The sequence below is a fragment of the Staurois parvus genome, unplaced genomic scaffold (assembly GCF_062004578.1).
Source record: "Staurois parvus isolate SC_StPar_1 unplaced genomic scaffold, SC_StPar_1.0 ptg000300l, whole genome shotgun sequence".
NCBI classification, from domain to species: Eukaryota; Metazoa; Chordata; class Amphibia; order Anura; family Ranidae; genus Staurois; species Staurois parvus.
The window spans coordinates 1,592,652-1,610,224 of record NW_028318096.1 but is presented as its reverse complement, the minus strand read 5'-3'; the positions used below and the strand labels follow the sequence as shown (position 1 = coordinate 1,610,224).

The window sequence follows — 17,573 nt, the reverse complement described above, 5'->3', positions numbered from 1 at the left end:
TTTTTAAGTTTTAAGTATTTTCCTATAATAGTGTGTGAGTACACTGTAGTAGTGGTAGCAGTGGTCCTATACAAAAAAAGATCACATTTTATTTATTTTCATCTATATATTAGGAGGATATTTGCTACACACATTTAATTATTTTATTTAACAGTGTAATACACTGATATAGCAGTGCATGGGCTTACACATTTGCATTTTGATTTTTTGGCATTAGTTCCCTTAGGAAATTCCTGCTCCTAATTCAGGCAAGCATTTGTGCTAGTCTCCATAAAATACTTACACAAGAGGCAAATTTAGATTTTACTGCCCCAACTAGAAGGACCTGTCAGAATGGACGCAACAAATTCTTAAAGAATTAGCACCATTGCTCAGATTAGGAAACGGCAGTAATTACAATTCTGAGCTGATGACAGGAAGATGTAATCACTGTAAGGACTGTGTTACCCCATTACAGGACCCTTCAAAGGGACTAAGGACTTGGACTATTCTGGAACAGACCTGTAGGTGGTGTCTCGCCCTAGGAAATGTACATGCACTGCAATAGTCCTGAATGAAGGTTGAAAAAGTTGTATGCTTCGCATTCTTTGGAGCGGTTGTGGGGAGGTGTAGCAAACAGGTTGGGATAGGAGAGGTGGTGGCTGGGAGACAGAGTGTCCTGATGGTCGAGTGGTCTAGGAGTTAGAATGACCCCTCTCGTGTGGCTGTGCTACCATTATGTGATCCTCAGCCACGGTAAGGGGCTGGTCCTAGTGGCCTGGCCTGCAACCATGTAGAAGCTAGGCCTGGCAAGAACGTTTGAGTGGCTCCTGTACTAACCTTTGGTTGAATTCTGTAAGGAATCCTGGTGAGAGAGCTAGTTTTCAGTATGGTCTCTTCTATATTGTCTCAGAGTTGGTGTTTGGACAAAGATATCACTGACAGGAAAAGTAGGTGGATGTTTTCCCTAGGTGCGGGGCTGCAGAACATTAATATACCTCTGGTCAGAAGGGTGGATTAACCGTCATGCTAACATACCCCTAGTACAAAACTCTTTGGCCATGCACCTGTCAGTCTGATGGGGAAGTGGCGGGGAAGGGAGGGTGGGAGTGAATGCACTGAGGAAGCAATGTCCAGTGTGGATACCCCGATTGATCTCAGTTCAGACATTCACAGATTCATGTACCCGTTTATGACAGGTACATTAATCAAGCACCAACACTTTCGGTGCTGTGTACCAAAAGGATTGTAGAGGGTGTCTATGACACCCTTTATGAATTCCCTTGATTGTGTTGTGTAATTTGGGTTTGTGTATATAAATGTGTCCATTTGTTTGGAATTGTGCCCCTATGCATAGATAACACTGATTTATTTTCATTCATTTAATTATAGGACTGTAAGGCCTTACTTTTCCCAGTAGGAAAGTGTGTTAAATGATATTGATGGTCTTCTGCTGTATAGCGTATACATTCAATTTTCCTTTACCTTCTGTTACAATGCCAATCATATTTTATAGTGCAATGTATGCAAACATTATAGTTACACATGAACAGTTGACCTATTTAACATATAATATTATTTTGTCTTTTTTTTTAATATGACATTTTACATAGAAGTATCTGCATGGACTTACTATAGTAACGACTCGTTAATGACGTGGGATCAAGCTAAAGAATGGTGTAAAAATGATACTAAAAAGATGGTTTTCATTCGAAACAAAAATGAAAATAAATATCTAAATGAAACCATGCCTGGAGGAAGTCCTTATTATTGGATTGGAATAAGAAAAATTATGGACACTTGGATTTGGGTAGAAAACGAGAAACCTGTACCAGATGATTTAAAAAACTGGGCAGCAGGGGAGCCAACCAACAGCAAAAGGGAATTATGTGTAGAATTGTATATAAATAGACCTGATGATAGTGGAATGTGGAACAACGATCGATGTGAAAGACTAAAAAGACCACTATGTTACCAAGGTAATCTCTGTTTTATTGTTGTTCTCCAAATCATATGGATAATGATGTTTTTTATTGTGTCATTGTCTTTTTGTCTAATGCTGCAAATATAAAAAAAATAGATAAAGTAAAAAAATAAAAAAAAATAAAAAAATAATAATAAATATATATATATATATATATATATATATATATATATATATATATATATATATATATATACCAGTGCAACTATATAGTGCAACTTTAATACAACTTTGATGAGACTTCAGTTTAGGAGCAATTCCTAAGAACTTTGATGGATGAATGTTTTTTTTTAGCCCTCACCTCTCCTCCCAGGTCATCCTTGCTGCCTTAAAACTCTCCTCCCAAGCACATTTCATTCACACCTGAGCAGAGCGGAAACGCTTGCATTTTTTGTGTGTTTTTCATACATTAACATGTATTGTGCATGGGGCAAAATAATAGAAAAAGAAAAGGAGGGCATATAAAAAATCCATTCAGTTTTCACTTTGGCCCACTCACTGATTCAGTGCTTTCATTGTAACCAACAGCATATGAACAAAAAAGAAAACCCTGCATTGAAAAAAACGATTCCGAAGTCCAAATGTGCCAAAAAGCATAACACTCCATGACTGAAAAGATTCTGGAGCTACTTTGGGGCGTTTGTCATGAGTAGGCCAGCCAATTTAACTGAATGTGCTGCCCTACATATGATGCGTGGGAAAAATGAGCAAATAACACGTGTTTTTGCTTTGCTCAGGTGTGAATGGAATGTGCTTGGGAGGAGAGTTTTTAGGTAATAAGGTTGACCTGGGAGGAGAAGCGAGGGTTAAAAAAAGTCTCATAGGAATCACTTCTAACACTAATGTGACTTCTGTAAGTCAAAATAGACGTCTATGGGGCTGAAATCGCACTGAAGTCACACCAAAGTAGTGCAGGAACCTTTTCCAAAATTGCACCATGCTGAGTTGTGTTAATTAGGACGGGCACCATTGATAACAATATGATTTCCCCTGTCATGCAATTCTGTGCCATTCAAGTTGCATCAGAAGTCGCACTAATGTGATCCGAGGCTTAATGTGTAAAAGAAAAAACAGTGTCATCCTATATAATATCTATAGGCCTCTTGCACATGGACATTATATTTACTGATGTTTATACTTGGGACCTTGTTGACAGAAAGATATTGATTACAAATTTCCATAAATAGTTTGTAGTAATGCATGTAAAGGCACATAAACATGTGAATGCGTATACAGTACACGTGACTGGCCTCACATCTGTGCATTGTGGCAGCAAGAAATAAAATGCAAATTTAACCAAAGGTTATTGTGGCATATAATAACGCATAGGCAATGCAGTGCCCTTCCTTTTGAATGGCACCCCAACACACCTTGAAAATGCAGCCTAATGCATGCACTGCAGTGTGCCAGCTCACTTAGATAGGAACCAGCTGTGCATTGTGGTGCAGCATGTTGGAAAAAAAAGTACTTATACAGCTTTTTGTGCGTTGTGGTACTCTGGCACCCCAACCAAAATGAATGTGTTGCCTTTAAGTGGTTGTAAACCTCAGACATGAAATATGAACAAAGCATATCCCTATGTACTTGTCTCAATCCATAGCACTAAGTGTCATTTCTGTCTGCTGCTTTGTTCCTCTGCTATCAGCATGATTCACTTCTGACAAGTTTTCCTGACACCAAGAGAAAAATTGCAACAGGGAAGGATCTCCAGCAGATGGACAGCCTCAGTTCTGTTCCTGTATGCTGTGTGAAGGGGGTGTGTCCCTTCCATCCAATCAGCTATCAGAGCTCTCCTCACTGAACCTTGTGGAGTGTAACTTCAGTTCTTCGCCCTCTTTTTTCAGACAGCTCAGACAAGGTTAATAAATGTGGCACTTCAAATGGCTGTAGAGGAGAGAGGGCAGCAGATAAATAGGTACAACTTATGTAGGAGGATTTGTTTCATTTCTGTATATCACCTGAGGACAATCACTTTACTGGGTATATGTAAGGATTTACAAACACTTTATAACTCAGGTTAATGTGCTTGCGGTAAAACACCACAATGTTCTGCAGAGGTGTGAATGAGGGTCTTAGACATGTTTTAGACTGCCAACTCACCACTTCACAATAGTGAATGTGCAAAGTAAAAGCTTTCTTTGAATGTGCAGAAAATCAGTAATCAATAGGGGGAATTATACAATAAGCACCTTTTCCCATTAAATAACAGATTTTGGTAAATGTTGGTTAAAGCTGCTTTTTCCAGTAAAAATGCAGGTGAATCTTCCTAGTAAATGTGTTTCATAAATACATAAAATGAACTTTTCTGACAGTTCAGTGTAATGCATTTACAGTATTACGTTAACAAATTTATTTTTGAAGGGCTAAAAAGTAAAAATATATAAATGAATAAAAGTCTTCTTTGTCCTTACCCCTGTGTTTTTGTGGTATTTTTGGTGTATTTTGAGGATATGAGTTTTTAGACATTGAAGGAGAAACAAAGTCCAAATAACAACTTTATTAAAAATTTACAGAAACAAAAAATTGATACTTTGACTAAAGTTTTTGAAATCCTCAATTGTTTCTTGTTTATTATAATTTGTTTATTGTGCTATTTGTTCCACACATAATGCTTATTCAATATTGCTGAACTTAAATATGTAAAAAACTATATGTGGGATATTTGCTGTCTTTTTCCCACTTTTTTGTCTGTGTTCTGTTTTTTTAGTTTTTTTTTCGACAATACATTACCTATTTAGGAAAATTAGTCCCGTTCACACCAATGCTATTTGTCATGCGATTTGACAGTTCATGCCAAGTCACACTCTATTTGTGCCTATGGAACCATTCAAACTGGTGGGACTCTGATTTGCACCTGTATTGCAAAAGATCCCTGCACTATTTTTGGCAATTTTATGTGTGCATTGCATTGGCATCTGTGCATGAAGTTGCACAGATGCTGGCAACCCGAACATGAAATCACACTGACCAGTGGCTTTGAAATTGTACTACTTCAGCTGAAGTAGCGTGATTTCAAAGCCCCATTCAGTGTGAATCAGGGCTTAAACATTTAAAAATGTAAGGAGACAGGTGCATGTTTTTATTTCACTTGCAAAATGTTTCTCTTGCCTTGAAATCTTCAAGTACTGTAGTAAAAATCCAGAAGAAAAGGCAATTTTATTCAGATTTGTAGTCCCCTTTGTGCTTTTTATTTGCTGTTTGGTGTATTTTGTTGTTTGAGTTTTAATTCCAAATAGCAACTTGAAGTTCTTAAAGATACAGTACACAATGGGCTTTATTTACTAAAACTGGAGAGTGCAAAAATTGGAACGTGCAAAATGTATGTATGTATAGAAATCAACCAGTTTCCATTTTTTTTTGTCAAAGCTTAATTGAACAAGCTGAAGTTAGAAGCTGATTGGCTACCATGAACAGCTGCACCAGATTTTGCACTCTCCAGTTGTAATAAATCAACCCCTTTATGTTTAGCTTTTTTGGTGTATTTTACTATTCTATAGTGGATTGTGTCTTCTTTTTGAATTCTTTATTTAGTAGACAAGGTATTCAACAATGCAATACAAAGGCATATGAAAATGAACAGGAAACAGTTCCATATGAACAGCATAACTCAGCAAAACAGCAATGGGGGAGTATACCCAGAGGTATTGTACACTTGGCAGCATGGAGCAGTATACAACTAACAACAAACGTTGAATTCTGAGCCCTGTTTTATAAGGGTTAGGGAGGAGATCAGAAGGAGAGGAAGAGAAAAAAAAGAGGGTGTGGGGGGGGGGGGGGTTTCTCCCCTCTCTCTCAGACAAGGAAGAGACTGAATATGTGTTCATATGAAAGTCATGGCTGAGAGGAAAGTAGGGTCTGATCCTTATAAAAGGAGTAGGGAGTTCAAATCTATTTTTCCTCCTGTTCCTGCAATATCATGGTAAGATTTTGCATTTCTTGAATCTCCTCGATTCTCACTTTCCAATGAGCTATGGTGGGAGGACTCGTACTTTCCCAAAATGCCAGAATACAGTTTCTCGTGGCTATGAGCAGGTGTTTAAGGAATGTTTGAATTGCTTATTGGATAGAGAGGTGACATTCAGAAGATTAGCAGCTGGGTTTTTTGTTAAGAGTCACTCCTGTTAGAGTCTGAATTGTGGTCTCAATCGCATGCCAGAAAGCATCTAATTTTGGACATTCCCAGAAAATATGAGTTCCCACAGCCTCCCCACAGTGCCAACAGGTATTAGGGGTTCAATTTAACTGGAGTTCTGTACCACCGTGTGAGGATCTTATAGCCTTCTTCCTGGTATCTACTCGTCAGAGAAGCTTTATGGGAGAAGCAAAGGATGGTATCTTTCTGGGTCTGCGTAAAGGAGGTGTTGAGGTCTCATTCCCATTGGTGTAAGAAAGGGAGGTCGGATGGTCTTTTTGATTCGATTAGGAGAGGATAAAAGTGAGATGATGAGTGTGACAGCGGTTGTATGTCTAAACAGAGTTGCTCAAAATGGGGGGGCTGGCAAAATGTGTGATGGTTGGCTGGAAGAGACCGAAGATGTGCAGTCAGTTGCGCACGGCAGAGGAAATCAAGCGAAGAGCAAAACTGTAACGTGATATCGTGGCTCATCATAAGTCTGTGATTAAATGAGAAATGGAGAAGTCTATAAAAATTCCGTGTCCGAAGACCCTCAAATTGAGGGTCTCCCATACCTGGTTGGAAGGTTGGAGTGCTAAGTACAGGGATCAGAGGACTTGGGTATGGTGAGAGAATGGAAATTTGAAAAAGAGATGCAGTAACTCTCAGAGTTGCTCCTATCATAGGGTGCTGCATAAGCTCTGCCGGACAAGAGTGAGAGGAAACCCATGGGAGTCCCACTAAAAGTGGGCTTACCGTGCTCTGTTCCAGGTCAACCCACTGTTCGCAAGGCTGCGTGACATACCATTCCATAACCCTAGTCAGATGTGAGACTTCATAGTATTTAACGGTCTGAGAAAGCAATCCCCCATTATCTTTGGGAAGTACACATATGCTTCTGCAAACTCTTGCCGGCCTGTCATCCCAAATAAAATGAAAAAATCGCGTCCTCAAGTCTTTCAGGAAACTCTGTGGGAGTTTCTCTGACAGTGTTTGAAATAAGTACAGAAGACGTGGCATCACATTCATTTTTAAGACATTAGTCCGGCTGAACCAGGTAAACATCTCCTTGTTCTAACATTGGAGATCAGATTTGAGTTGGCGAAAAATTAAGCTCAAAAATTCTGCGGAGGACACATGGAATATTCGGCCCCAGATAGTGTATAAGGGAGGATGTCCATTTGAAATTGAAGTGCGAGCTTAGTTGGAGTCACAACATAGGGGGAAGTTCTATTCCGATTGCCTTGGATTTTATTAAAATTTATTTTAAAATTAGAAAGTTGGCCATATCTATTTAATTCCATGAAGAGGGATGGCAGTGAAATAATCGGGGAAGTAATAAAAAAGATTAAGTCATCTGCCTAGGTAGTCAACTTGTGTTCCTGAGATTTGGTAGCAATTCCCCTAATGTCAGGGAGAGCTCTAATAGATCTCAAAAAAGGTTTGAGAGTGAGCAGAAAAATAAGTGGTAAAAGGTGCATCCCTGGCGAGTGTCGTTACGAATTGAAAACACATCTGAGAGAATGCCATTAGCCCTCACTTTAGCCCAAGGAGTGGAGTACAACGAGGTGAGCCAGCGCTGCATTCCAACTCCTAGGCCTATGTGCAGTAGCTTGCAGGAAAGTCCAATCAACCATATCAAATGCCTTTCCCGCATCTGAGGAAAAAAGCACCATAGGTAAGTGACAGTCTGGCAATAATTAATCACATTTAGTATGCGTTGCGTGTTGTCCCTTCCTTCTCTGCCCGGAGTAAAACCCGACTGATCAGTGTGGATCAGGGAGGAGATGTGGGGATCAGTCATGAAGCCAAGATTTTTGTAAAAATGTTCAAATCGACATTGCGAAGGGAGATTGGTCGATAGCTGGTACACTGAGCTGGATCTTTCCCTTCCTTGGGCCTCACCGTCACGTGGGCTTGGAGGGTAAAATCAGGGATACTCTGACCATCCTTCAGGGAATTATAGGCAGCTACAAATTGCCAGACTAAAGTAGCAGAAAATGTCTTATAGTAAGATAGAGTGCAGCCATCCGGACCTGGCGTCTTCCCTGGTTTTATGGATTTAAGAGCTCCCAAGAATTCATCAGTAGTCAGTGGCAAATCTAATTGCAATGGTATGTCGGGGGCAAGCGTTGGCATTTCTGAAGCATCAATGTTTTGACTAGCTGTTGTTTATTTACAATCCCTCACAGAAGAAGATTGTGTGTCCAGGTTGTATAAAGCCTTATAATTGTCCTGAAAATCTTACGCTATACTGTGGGGCAAAAAAGTATTTAGTCAGCCACCAATTGTGCAAATTCTCCCACTTAAAAAGATGAGAGAGGCCTGTAATTGGCATCATAGGTAGACCTCAACTATGAGAGACAAAATGAGAAAACAAATCCACACAATCACATTGGCTGATTTGGAAAGAATTTATTTGCAAATTATGGTGGTAAATAAGTATTTGGTCACCTACAAACAAGCAATATTTCTGAATATCACAGACCTGTAACTTCTTCTTTAAGAGGCTCCTCTGTCCTGCACTCGTTACCTGTATCAATGGCACCTGTTTGAACTTGTTATCAGTATAAAAGACACCTGTCAACAACCTCAAACAGTCACACTCCAAACTCCACTATGGTGAAGACCACAGAGCTGTCGAAGGACACCAGAAACAAAATTGTAGACCTGCACCAGGCTGGGAAGACTGAATCTGCAATAGGTAACCAGCTTGGTGTGAACAAATCAACTGTGGGAGCAATAATTAGAAAATGGAAGACATACAAGACCACTGATAATCTCCCTCGATCTGGGGCTCCACGCAAGATCTCACCCCGTGCGGTCAAAATGATCACAAGAACGGTGAGCAAAAATCCCAGGACCACATGGGGAGACCTAGTGAATGACCTGCAGAGAGCTGGGACCAACATAACAAAGGTTACCATCAGTAACACACTACGCCACCAGGGACTCAGATCCTGCAGTGCCAGACGTGTCCCCCTGCTTAAGCCAGTACATGTCCGGGCCCGTCTGAAGTTTGCTAGAGAGCATTTGGATGATCCAGAAGAGGACTGGGAGAATGTCATATGGTCAGATGAAACCAAAATAGAACTGTTTGGTAGAAACACAACTCGTCGTGTTTGGAGGAGAGAGAATGCTGAGTTGCATCCAAAGAACACCATACCTACTGTGAAGCATGGGGGTGGCAACATCATGCTTTGGGGCTGTTTCTCAGCAAAGGGACCAGGACGACTGATCCATGTACAGGACAGAATGAATGGGACCATGTATCGTGAGATTTTGAGTGCAAACCTCCTTCCATCAGCAAGGGCATTGAAGATGAAACGTGGTTGGGTCTTCCAACATGACAGTGATCCCAAACATACCGCCCGGGCAACGAAGGAGTGGCTTTGTAAGAAGCATTTCAAGGTCCTGGAGTGGCCTAGCCAGTCTCCAGATCTCAACCCCATAGAAAACCTTTGGAGGGAGTTGAAAGTCCGTGTTGCCCAGCGACAGCCCCAAAACATCACTGCTCTAGAGGAGATCTGCATGGAGGAATGGGCCAACATACCAGCAACAGTGTGTGCCAACCTTGTGAAGACTTACAGGAAACGTTTGACCTCTTTCATTGCCAACAAAGGATATATAACAAAGTATTGAGATGAACTTTTGATATTGACCAAATACTTATTTTCCACCATAATTTGCAAATAAATTCTTTCCAAATCAGCCAATGTGATTGTCTGGATTTTTTTTTCTCATTTTGTCTCTCATAGTTGAGGTCTACCTATGATGTCAATTACAGGCCTCTCTCATCTTTTTAAGTGGGAGAACTTGCACAATTGGTGGCTGACTAAATACTTTTTGCCCCACTGTATCAGTATATCAGGGGAAATTTTGACCAGTTTGTCATCTTTGAGCTTTATTTGTGAGACATGATTTTTGCCTCTGATTGCACGTAAGGCATTAGCCAGGATCTTGCTAGGCTTGCTGCCAAATTCATAGAATGCTTGTCTGAAGCTCGTTAGCTTGGATTTGGCCTTTTTCAGTCAATAGGGATTGCAATCTACTTCGTAAGTCTAAAAGCTGATCAGAAACTTGTTGGACCTGTGTTTGTTTATGAACCTGCTCCTAGCGTATTTCAGTTTCACAGAGACTCAATTTGGGTGGTAAGTAGCTTATTCCATTGGGTCCCTAGCTACCCATAAGGGTATCCCACAAATTTAAAAGTATAGTGTCCCCTATATCATTAAGAGTGAAAAAAGGATTGCAGATCCTGAGCTATTTGGTTTTTATATATAGGGTCATGTAGCAAAGATTCATTGAGCTTCCAGTGCCATGCTCAAGGAGCCTGTTCTCCTGAGATGAGGGAGAAATGTGTAGGAGCATGATCTGAGAAAAAGAGCCAATATTGTCTGAAGCTAGGAGAGTTAGAAAACCCTGCGAGATAAATAAGTAATCAAGCCTGGTATATGTTTTGTGGAGAAATGAGAAGAACATATAGTCCTTAGTCCCCAGGTTCAGAGCCCGCCAGGTATCAACCAAATGGTGGTCATGTAGGAGGGTGTTGACCTTCCTCAACTTGGAGTAAGACAGATGTGATGACCCTCTAGACGCATCCAACATCAGGTCAAGAACCAGGTTCAGATAGCCCCCCACTACTAATGTCCCCTCCTGGTATTGGTCTATCAGGGAGACGCATGAAGCTAAAGCAGAAACAAGATCCTCGTTCGGTAGATACAGAAAAGCCAATGTGACCCTATGTTCGAAAATGAGCCCTTTAACTATCAGTAGACTACCATGATCGTCCCTGATTACCTGAGTTTCCTTTCAGGGCACTTGTTTGGAATATTCCTTTTGATTTTAAGTCTGGAGAAGCGCTGTGGTAAACTGTGAGGTATCTGAAATTACCTAATCGGGAAATGTTATTCCTCCTGAAATGAGTCTCCTGCGAAAAAATTACATGATAGTGGAATCTCCATAGTTCTGCTAATAATTTAGTTTGTTTTTCTGGACTATTGAGTCCATTCACATTTTAAGAATTCAGTATAAGGCGAGGCATAATGGGGTCTAGAGTGGTTGCAGGCCCCTTACAATCCGAGAGGGAGAGAGAGGGGGAGGAAAGGAAGAAGGAAAAAAAAGGGTGGGGGGTGGGGAGGAAGGGAGAGAAAAAAGGAGGGGGGAAGAAAACTTAGCAGAGAAGAAAGAAGAATAGGAGAGAAATTAAAGTTGGAGAAAGAGAGCCAAGAAGTCTGATGGGACACTGGTGTTGAGACTCGCCAGGTATAGGTGTGTAACAACACGCTCCTTTTTATCCTCCAAGTAGGGGAGAAGCTTGTACGGTGGGGAAAATAGACAACTAGGGCAAAGTAGTGAGATGCAATTTGACCCATTTGTAGATAAGAACATTTTAATCAATCTTCTCAATATGCCGATGCTTCTCCCAAACAAGGCAAATTGAAGTGGCATGCTCGCCGGGATCGCCCTCATAAGGTAGGAGGTTTCTGGAAAAACTAAAGTCATGCTACATGGAAGACTCCCCAGCCCTCTGCATGCCAGTGGTGAATATAGAGGTAGTGATCGCACCCTGTAGGGGGCTAGCCCTCATCACAGCAATCCCGACAGGCATGCCACAACATATCATATCAATCATTAAGCACAGCCTCATTACTCTAAATGAACAAGTTATAGATAGGGATAGGAAGGATACTCTAATGGGTCCCTTCAGGAGAATAATGATAATCTATAACAGTCTTGCAGACAAGAATCCCGTGCATTCCAACATTCTGCACATGTAACGAGTCTTGACTGTAACCTCCTGTAGAAGAGATGTTGCCCATACAGGAGATCTTGTATGTATTATTGTAGAGTTCAAACTGGGGGGGTAATAGCGGTGTTATAGGGGAGGCATGGGACCTGAACTGTACCGTTGGGTTGCAACCTGCAAGCTGTGGAGATAGTTATTAAAGGGTCCTGGAAGATATAAGTAGTTATGAGAAAATCTGTTCGATTGTGGGTATCAGGACCGTCTTTAAGGAGAGACAAAAGGTCTAGTCATTGTTGTGGGGCCCAAAGAAGTTGCCCCATACTTGCCAACTATACTTGTTTACATTCCCTTGTCCCTGGAAGTCTTTGTCCTGGGCTATGTCCAATATCTCAATGTGTCCTGCTATCACTTATGCTGTCCAGCTCTGTCCTATTGCCATGTCCAGATGACTCATGTGTGCAGACCTTGTCAGTATTGACATGTAAATAATGGCTGCATTCATATGTAAATAGTGGCGACAATGTGACATTCACATGTAAATAGTAACTGCAATGTTGCATTTATATGTATATTGTGCCCCCCCCCCCCCCAAGGTTCTAGCCACCAATACCTCTTTTGACCAGTTGCCTGTGTGGTAGCCCTCAGCTCTTTTATGTCCTCCTACAGAGCTCCAGTCCATTGGCCCAGCATCTGCTGAATGTCAGCCCTGGTAGGGAGAGCTTGTATGAGCTGCGTAAGATCCTCATCGCACTGTGCCTCAGAACATACTGGGCTGTGGGTGGCTTGGGAGGGATCAGGAGGGCTCTCGCTGGGAATGACTGGGGTCATGATAAGAGAGACAGGGCACTTACCCTCCACTGCGGTTGTGGCTCAATCCAGCTGCGGTCCAGGGCTGGGAGTGGGAGGCCACGAGAGCATGCTACCGAGGATGAGTCAGAATCATATTGAAATCAGCTGGTGGCGCGGAAGAGCTCCTTACAGCCAGGAACTGGGTGATATAGGGGCGGCTGGTGGTGTGTTGAGATTGTGGGGTCCTCTCTCTCTTTGACATGTATCGTGGAAGTCCACAGGTGATGTTTGTTATGAAGGAATTAGCTCCCACCAAGCAGAGCTCAGATAGAGGATGTCATAGTTGAGCCAAACCCCTCCATGTCTTGTGTCTTTAGGTGTCTTTCAATGTGCTATTTTCCCACCTTTTTCCTAACCTATTGTCTAAAAGCCCACAAATAACAACAAACAACAAACAGCAATCAAAAACAAAAACATTCTTAGTGAAAAGCTGTATAGGACATTCTATGCTGTTTATGTCACATTACCTTGCTTAGTAGCCTTCTGAAAAAAGTACCATTAAAATCTATTCCCAATTCAAGTTAAATGCACTTTAACTGCAAATTCTGAAATTTTTATAAATACATTCACCAAATTCATGTTCAATTGAATTTTGTTAGATTTATCAATTTCTAACTATCAACCCTTAAGTGTAGTAGTTCTCAAAGTGTGGAGTGTGCCTTCTTCTTCCACGGGGTGCCATAACACTGCAGGTGTCCTGCCACAGCCACTAGGCTTGGCACTGCTGTTCAGGCCATTTGATTCTGCACCTTAAAGTGGTTTAAAGGCTCAAGGTTTTTTACCTTCATGTATTCTATGCATGAAGTAAGAAACCCCCCGTAATACTTACTTAAGCCCCATCTCGATCCAGCTATGTGCATGAGAGCCTTGGCTGTCCCAGGTCTCTCCCTCCTCATTGGCTGATACAACAGTAGGAGCTATTGGCTCCCGCACACAGTCAGTGAGCCAATGAGAAGAGAGTGGGGGTGTAAGGGATTTCCGGCAAGAAGAATCGCGATAGGGAACACGCATGCGCATAGGAATTCCCACAGAAGAATTGCCGGTTGTGCGCATGCACACAGGAATGCGCGGTCGCGCACACGCATGGCGAAGATTGGCGCCAGACGGCCCATTTAAGGAGTGCCCCTGCTCAGGTTCAGTGCTGACTGGTCTTCAGCTCCTCCCGTGTCCTGCTTGTTCCTGTATGATTCCTTTGTTGCTGACCCGGCTTGTTTCTGACGCGACTCCAAATACTCTCCTGCTCCTCGTTCCTGACTTCGGCTCTGCTCCTGACTTTGGCTTTTCCTTCTGATCCTGTACTGTGCTGCCTGACCGTTTATGACCCCGGCTATCCTTGACTCTGCTCCAGTCCTGTGTCCTGGCTACCTACCTTGCTCTGCTGCACATCTGGCAATCCACAGACCCTGCCTGGTCTATTTCTATGGTGCCCAAATCAGAGGATACTCTGTCTAACAAGGTCATCATCTGCAAGAGCTGCAAGCAACAACCACTGGCGCTTTTGTCCCCCTGGTCCCTAGTCTCCCTCTGTTCCAACCTCAGCGGGGTCAGGGCTAGTGACACAAGTGAGGCTGACCTTGTCAATTCAGTCTCCCATCAGGTACGTGACAGGGGGCAAGGCCAAGTCATGGCTGTGTGTGAATGAATGCACAGAGCAGCAGCTTAGGAGCTAGCCTTCTCGTGTGATCCCATAGCAAGCTGCTTGCTGTGGAAGCGCTTGGAAGGAGGGAGGGACCAGGAGCCCCGACGGGAGAACCAAGAAGTGGTGGATCTGGGCTTCTCTGTGCAAAACCATTGCACAGAGCAAGTAAATATAATATGTTTGTTATTTTTTTAAATCTGCTTTTACAATCATTTTAAGTCTAGTGTCAGAATGTGTGCTGTATCAACCAGAGATTGGGACTAAACAACACACTTCCAGGCAGTAGTGAAGTGTGTGCATTGCTATGTCTTAGAGAAGAGAACATGCAGGAGCAGGTGCAGGGGCGGACTGACAACTCATGGGGCCTCCAGGCAATAGGGGATCATGGGGCAACTGTGTCCTTGCCCACACTCAAAGCACACCCAAAAAAGCCTATAAAAAGGTGCCAGGGGCATTTCATTGGGCCCCCTACTGACCCAGGACCCGAGTGCTCAAATGGTCAGTCCGCCCCTGAGCAGGTGAGTATATGGGGGGAGAAAGTGTATATAATGCATTTGAAGGGTGTGTGTAAATACTGTGCTGGGTGTGTAGGGGTGTATATATTGTGGCCACATTATGACCATAACACACTTTATGCATGTTGTGATGCCATTCAAAGTTAACTGCACACCAATGTGCACCTTTTTTAGCAGAATTCTTAGTCTGTTCTTTGTAAATGGGTATTCCAGACAAACAGCTAAATACATATGAATACTGTACACTATATTGCCAAAAGTATTGGGACACCCCTCCAAATCATTGGATTCAGGTGTTCCAATCACCTCCATGGCCACAGGTGTATAAAATCAAGCACATAGGCATGCAGACTGCTTCTACAAACATTTGTGAAAGAATGGGTCACTCTCAGGAGGTCAGTGAATTCAAGCGTGGGACCGTGATAGGTTGCCACCTGTGCAATAATTTCATCTGTGAAATTTCCTTGCTGCTAAATATTCCACGGTCAACTGTTAGTGGTATTATAACAAAGTGGAAGCAACTGGGAACAACAGCAACACAGCCGCATAAAATGACAGAGCTGGGTCTGCACATGCTAAAGTGCACAGTGCGTAGAAGTTGCCAACTGTCTGCAGAGTCAATAGCTAAAGACCTCCAAACTTCATGTGGCCTTCAGATTAGCACAACGACAGTGCGTAGAGAGCTTCATGGAATGGGTTTCCATGGCTGACAGCTGCATCCAAGCCTTACATCACCAAGTGCAATGCAAAGCGACAGATGCAGTAGTGTAAAGCACGCCACCACTGGACTCTAGAGCAGTGAAGACTTGTTCTCTGGAGTGATGAAACACGCTTCTCTATCTGGCAATCTGATGGACATGTCTGGGTTTGGCAGTTGCCAGGAGAATGGTACTGGCCTGACTGCATTGTGCCAAGTGTAAAGTTTGGTGGAGGGGGATTATGGTGTGGGGTTGTTTTTTGGGGGTTGGGCTTGGCCCCTTAGTTCCAGTGAAGGGAACTCTTAAGCCGTCAGTATACCAAGACATTTTGGACATTTTCATGCTCCCAACTTTGTGGGACCAGCTTGGGGATGGTCCCTTCCTGTTCCAACATGACTGAGCACCAGTGCACAAAGCAAGATCCATAAAGACATGGATTAATATTATTGTTATACAGTATTTATATAGCACTAAAAGGTTTGCTCAGCGCTGTACATTATAGTGGGGGACAGTACATGAGACAATACAGTAACAAAACAAAACACAAGGGATTCAAGGGCCCTGCTCTTTGGAGCTTACAATCTAGGAGGGAGGGGATAGTGGTACAGGAGGAAGTGGCTGTGGGGGATGGAGTGGTGGGAGGAGTGGTGGGAGGAGTGTAGGAGATCGGCTGTTAGGTGAGGGCGGGGTAGGCTTCCCTGAAGAGATGGGTTTTCAGGGTGCGCCTAAAGGTGACGAGGGTAGGTGACAGTCTGATGGATTGGGGTAGTGAGTTCCAGAGGATGGGGAAAGTCCTGGAGAAGTCCTGCAGTCGGGCGTGGGAGGTGGAGACCAGGGAGCTAGAAAGTAGGAGGTCTTGTGAGGAGTAAAGACTACGGGTAGGGTGGTATTTGGGTATCAGGTCGGTGAGGGAGTTTGGGGCAGCATTAAGAATGGCTTTGTATGTCTGTGTTAGTAGTTTGAATTTAATGCGTTGGGCAATGGGGAGCTAGTGGAGGGAATGACAGAGGGGGGTGGCAGAAGCGGAGTGGTTGGTAAGGTGGATGAGTCTGGCCTCTGAGTTCAGGATAGACTGAAGCGGGGATAGTCTGCGATGAGGTAGGCCGGTGAGAAGGGAGTTGCAGTAGTCCAGACGTGAGATAATAAGGGAGTGAACGAGTAGTTTAGTAGTGTCTGGGGTTAAGAACGAACGTATTTTGGAGATGTTGCGGAGGTGGAGCCTGTATGAGTTTGCCAATGATTGGACATGGGGTTAGAAGGACAGGTTTGAGTCTAGAGTGACACCTAGGACTTTGGCTTGTGGGGTGGGACTGATGGTGGCGTTGTTGGTCGTGATGGAGAGGGTGGGGGGGGCACAGGCTGGGGGGAAAATCAGGAGCTCGGTTTTGGAAAGGTTCAATTTGAGGAAATGGAGCGACATCCAGTCTGATATGTCATTCAGTATGTGGGTGATACGGGCAGAGACTGAAGGGGTGAGTTGAGGGTTGGAGAGGTAAATTTGCATGTCATCGGTGTAGAGGTGATAGTTGAAGCCGTGGGAGTGTATCAGTTTGCCGAGGGAGGAGGTGTAGATGGAGAAGAGAAGGGGCCTGAGGACAGAGCCTTGGGGGACCCTAACAGAGAGGGGGAGAGAGGGGGAGGTGGTAGCATTATAGGTAACGCTGAAGGAGCGTTGGGATAGATAGGAGGAGAGCCAGGAGAGAGCGGAGTCTCTGATGCCAAGGGAGTGTAGTTTATTAAGGAGGAGGGGGTGGTCAACTGTATCGAAGGCCGCGGAGAGGTCGAGGAATAAGAGGACTGAGTAGTGGCCATTAGTTTGGCGGTTAGCAGGTCATTAGTGATTTTGAGTAGGGCGGTTTCGGTGGAGTGTAGGGGACGGAAGCCAGACTGTATGGATCGAGGAGGTTGTTGTCAGTGAGGTGGGCGCTTAGGCGATTGTAGACTAAGCACTCAAGGAGCTTGGAAGTAAATGGCAGCAGGGAGATGGGTCTAAGGTTGTTCAGGTCGGTGGGGTCCAGGGAGGGTTTTTTGAGTATGGGGGTGATG

At 43.3% G+C, this 17,573-nt stretch overlaps 1 protein-coding gene across 1 annotated transcript in view; it reads left to right on the top strand.

Annotated features, from left to right (window-relative positions):
- Positions 1–17,573, top strand: part of LOC149457859 (E-selectin-like) — a 228,506-nt gene that overhangs the window by 36,159 nt on the left and 174,774 nt on the right. The window contains exon 2 of the mRNA XM_089683079.1: positions 1,593–1,958. Within this exon, the coding sequence (XP_089539205.1) occupies positions 1,631–1,958 (328 nt within the window). The 5' untranslated portion in view covers positions 1,593–1,630. The remainder of the gene's footprint in view (positions 1–1,592; positions 1,959–17,573) is intronic.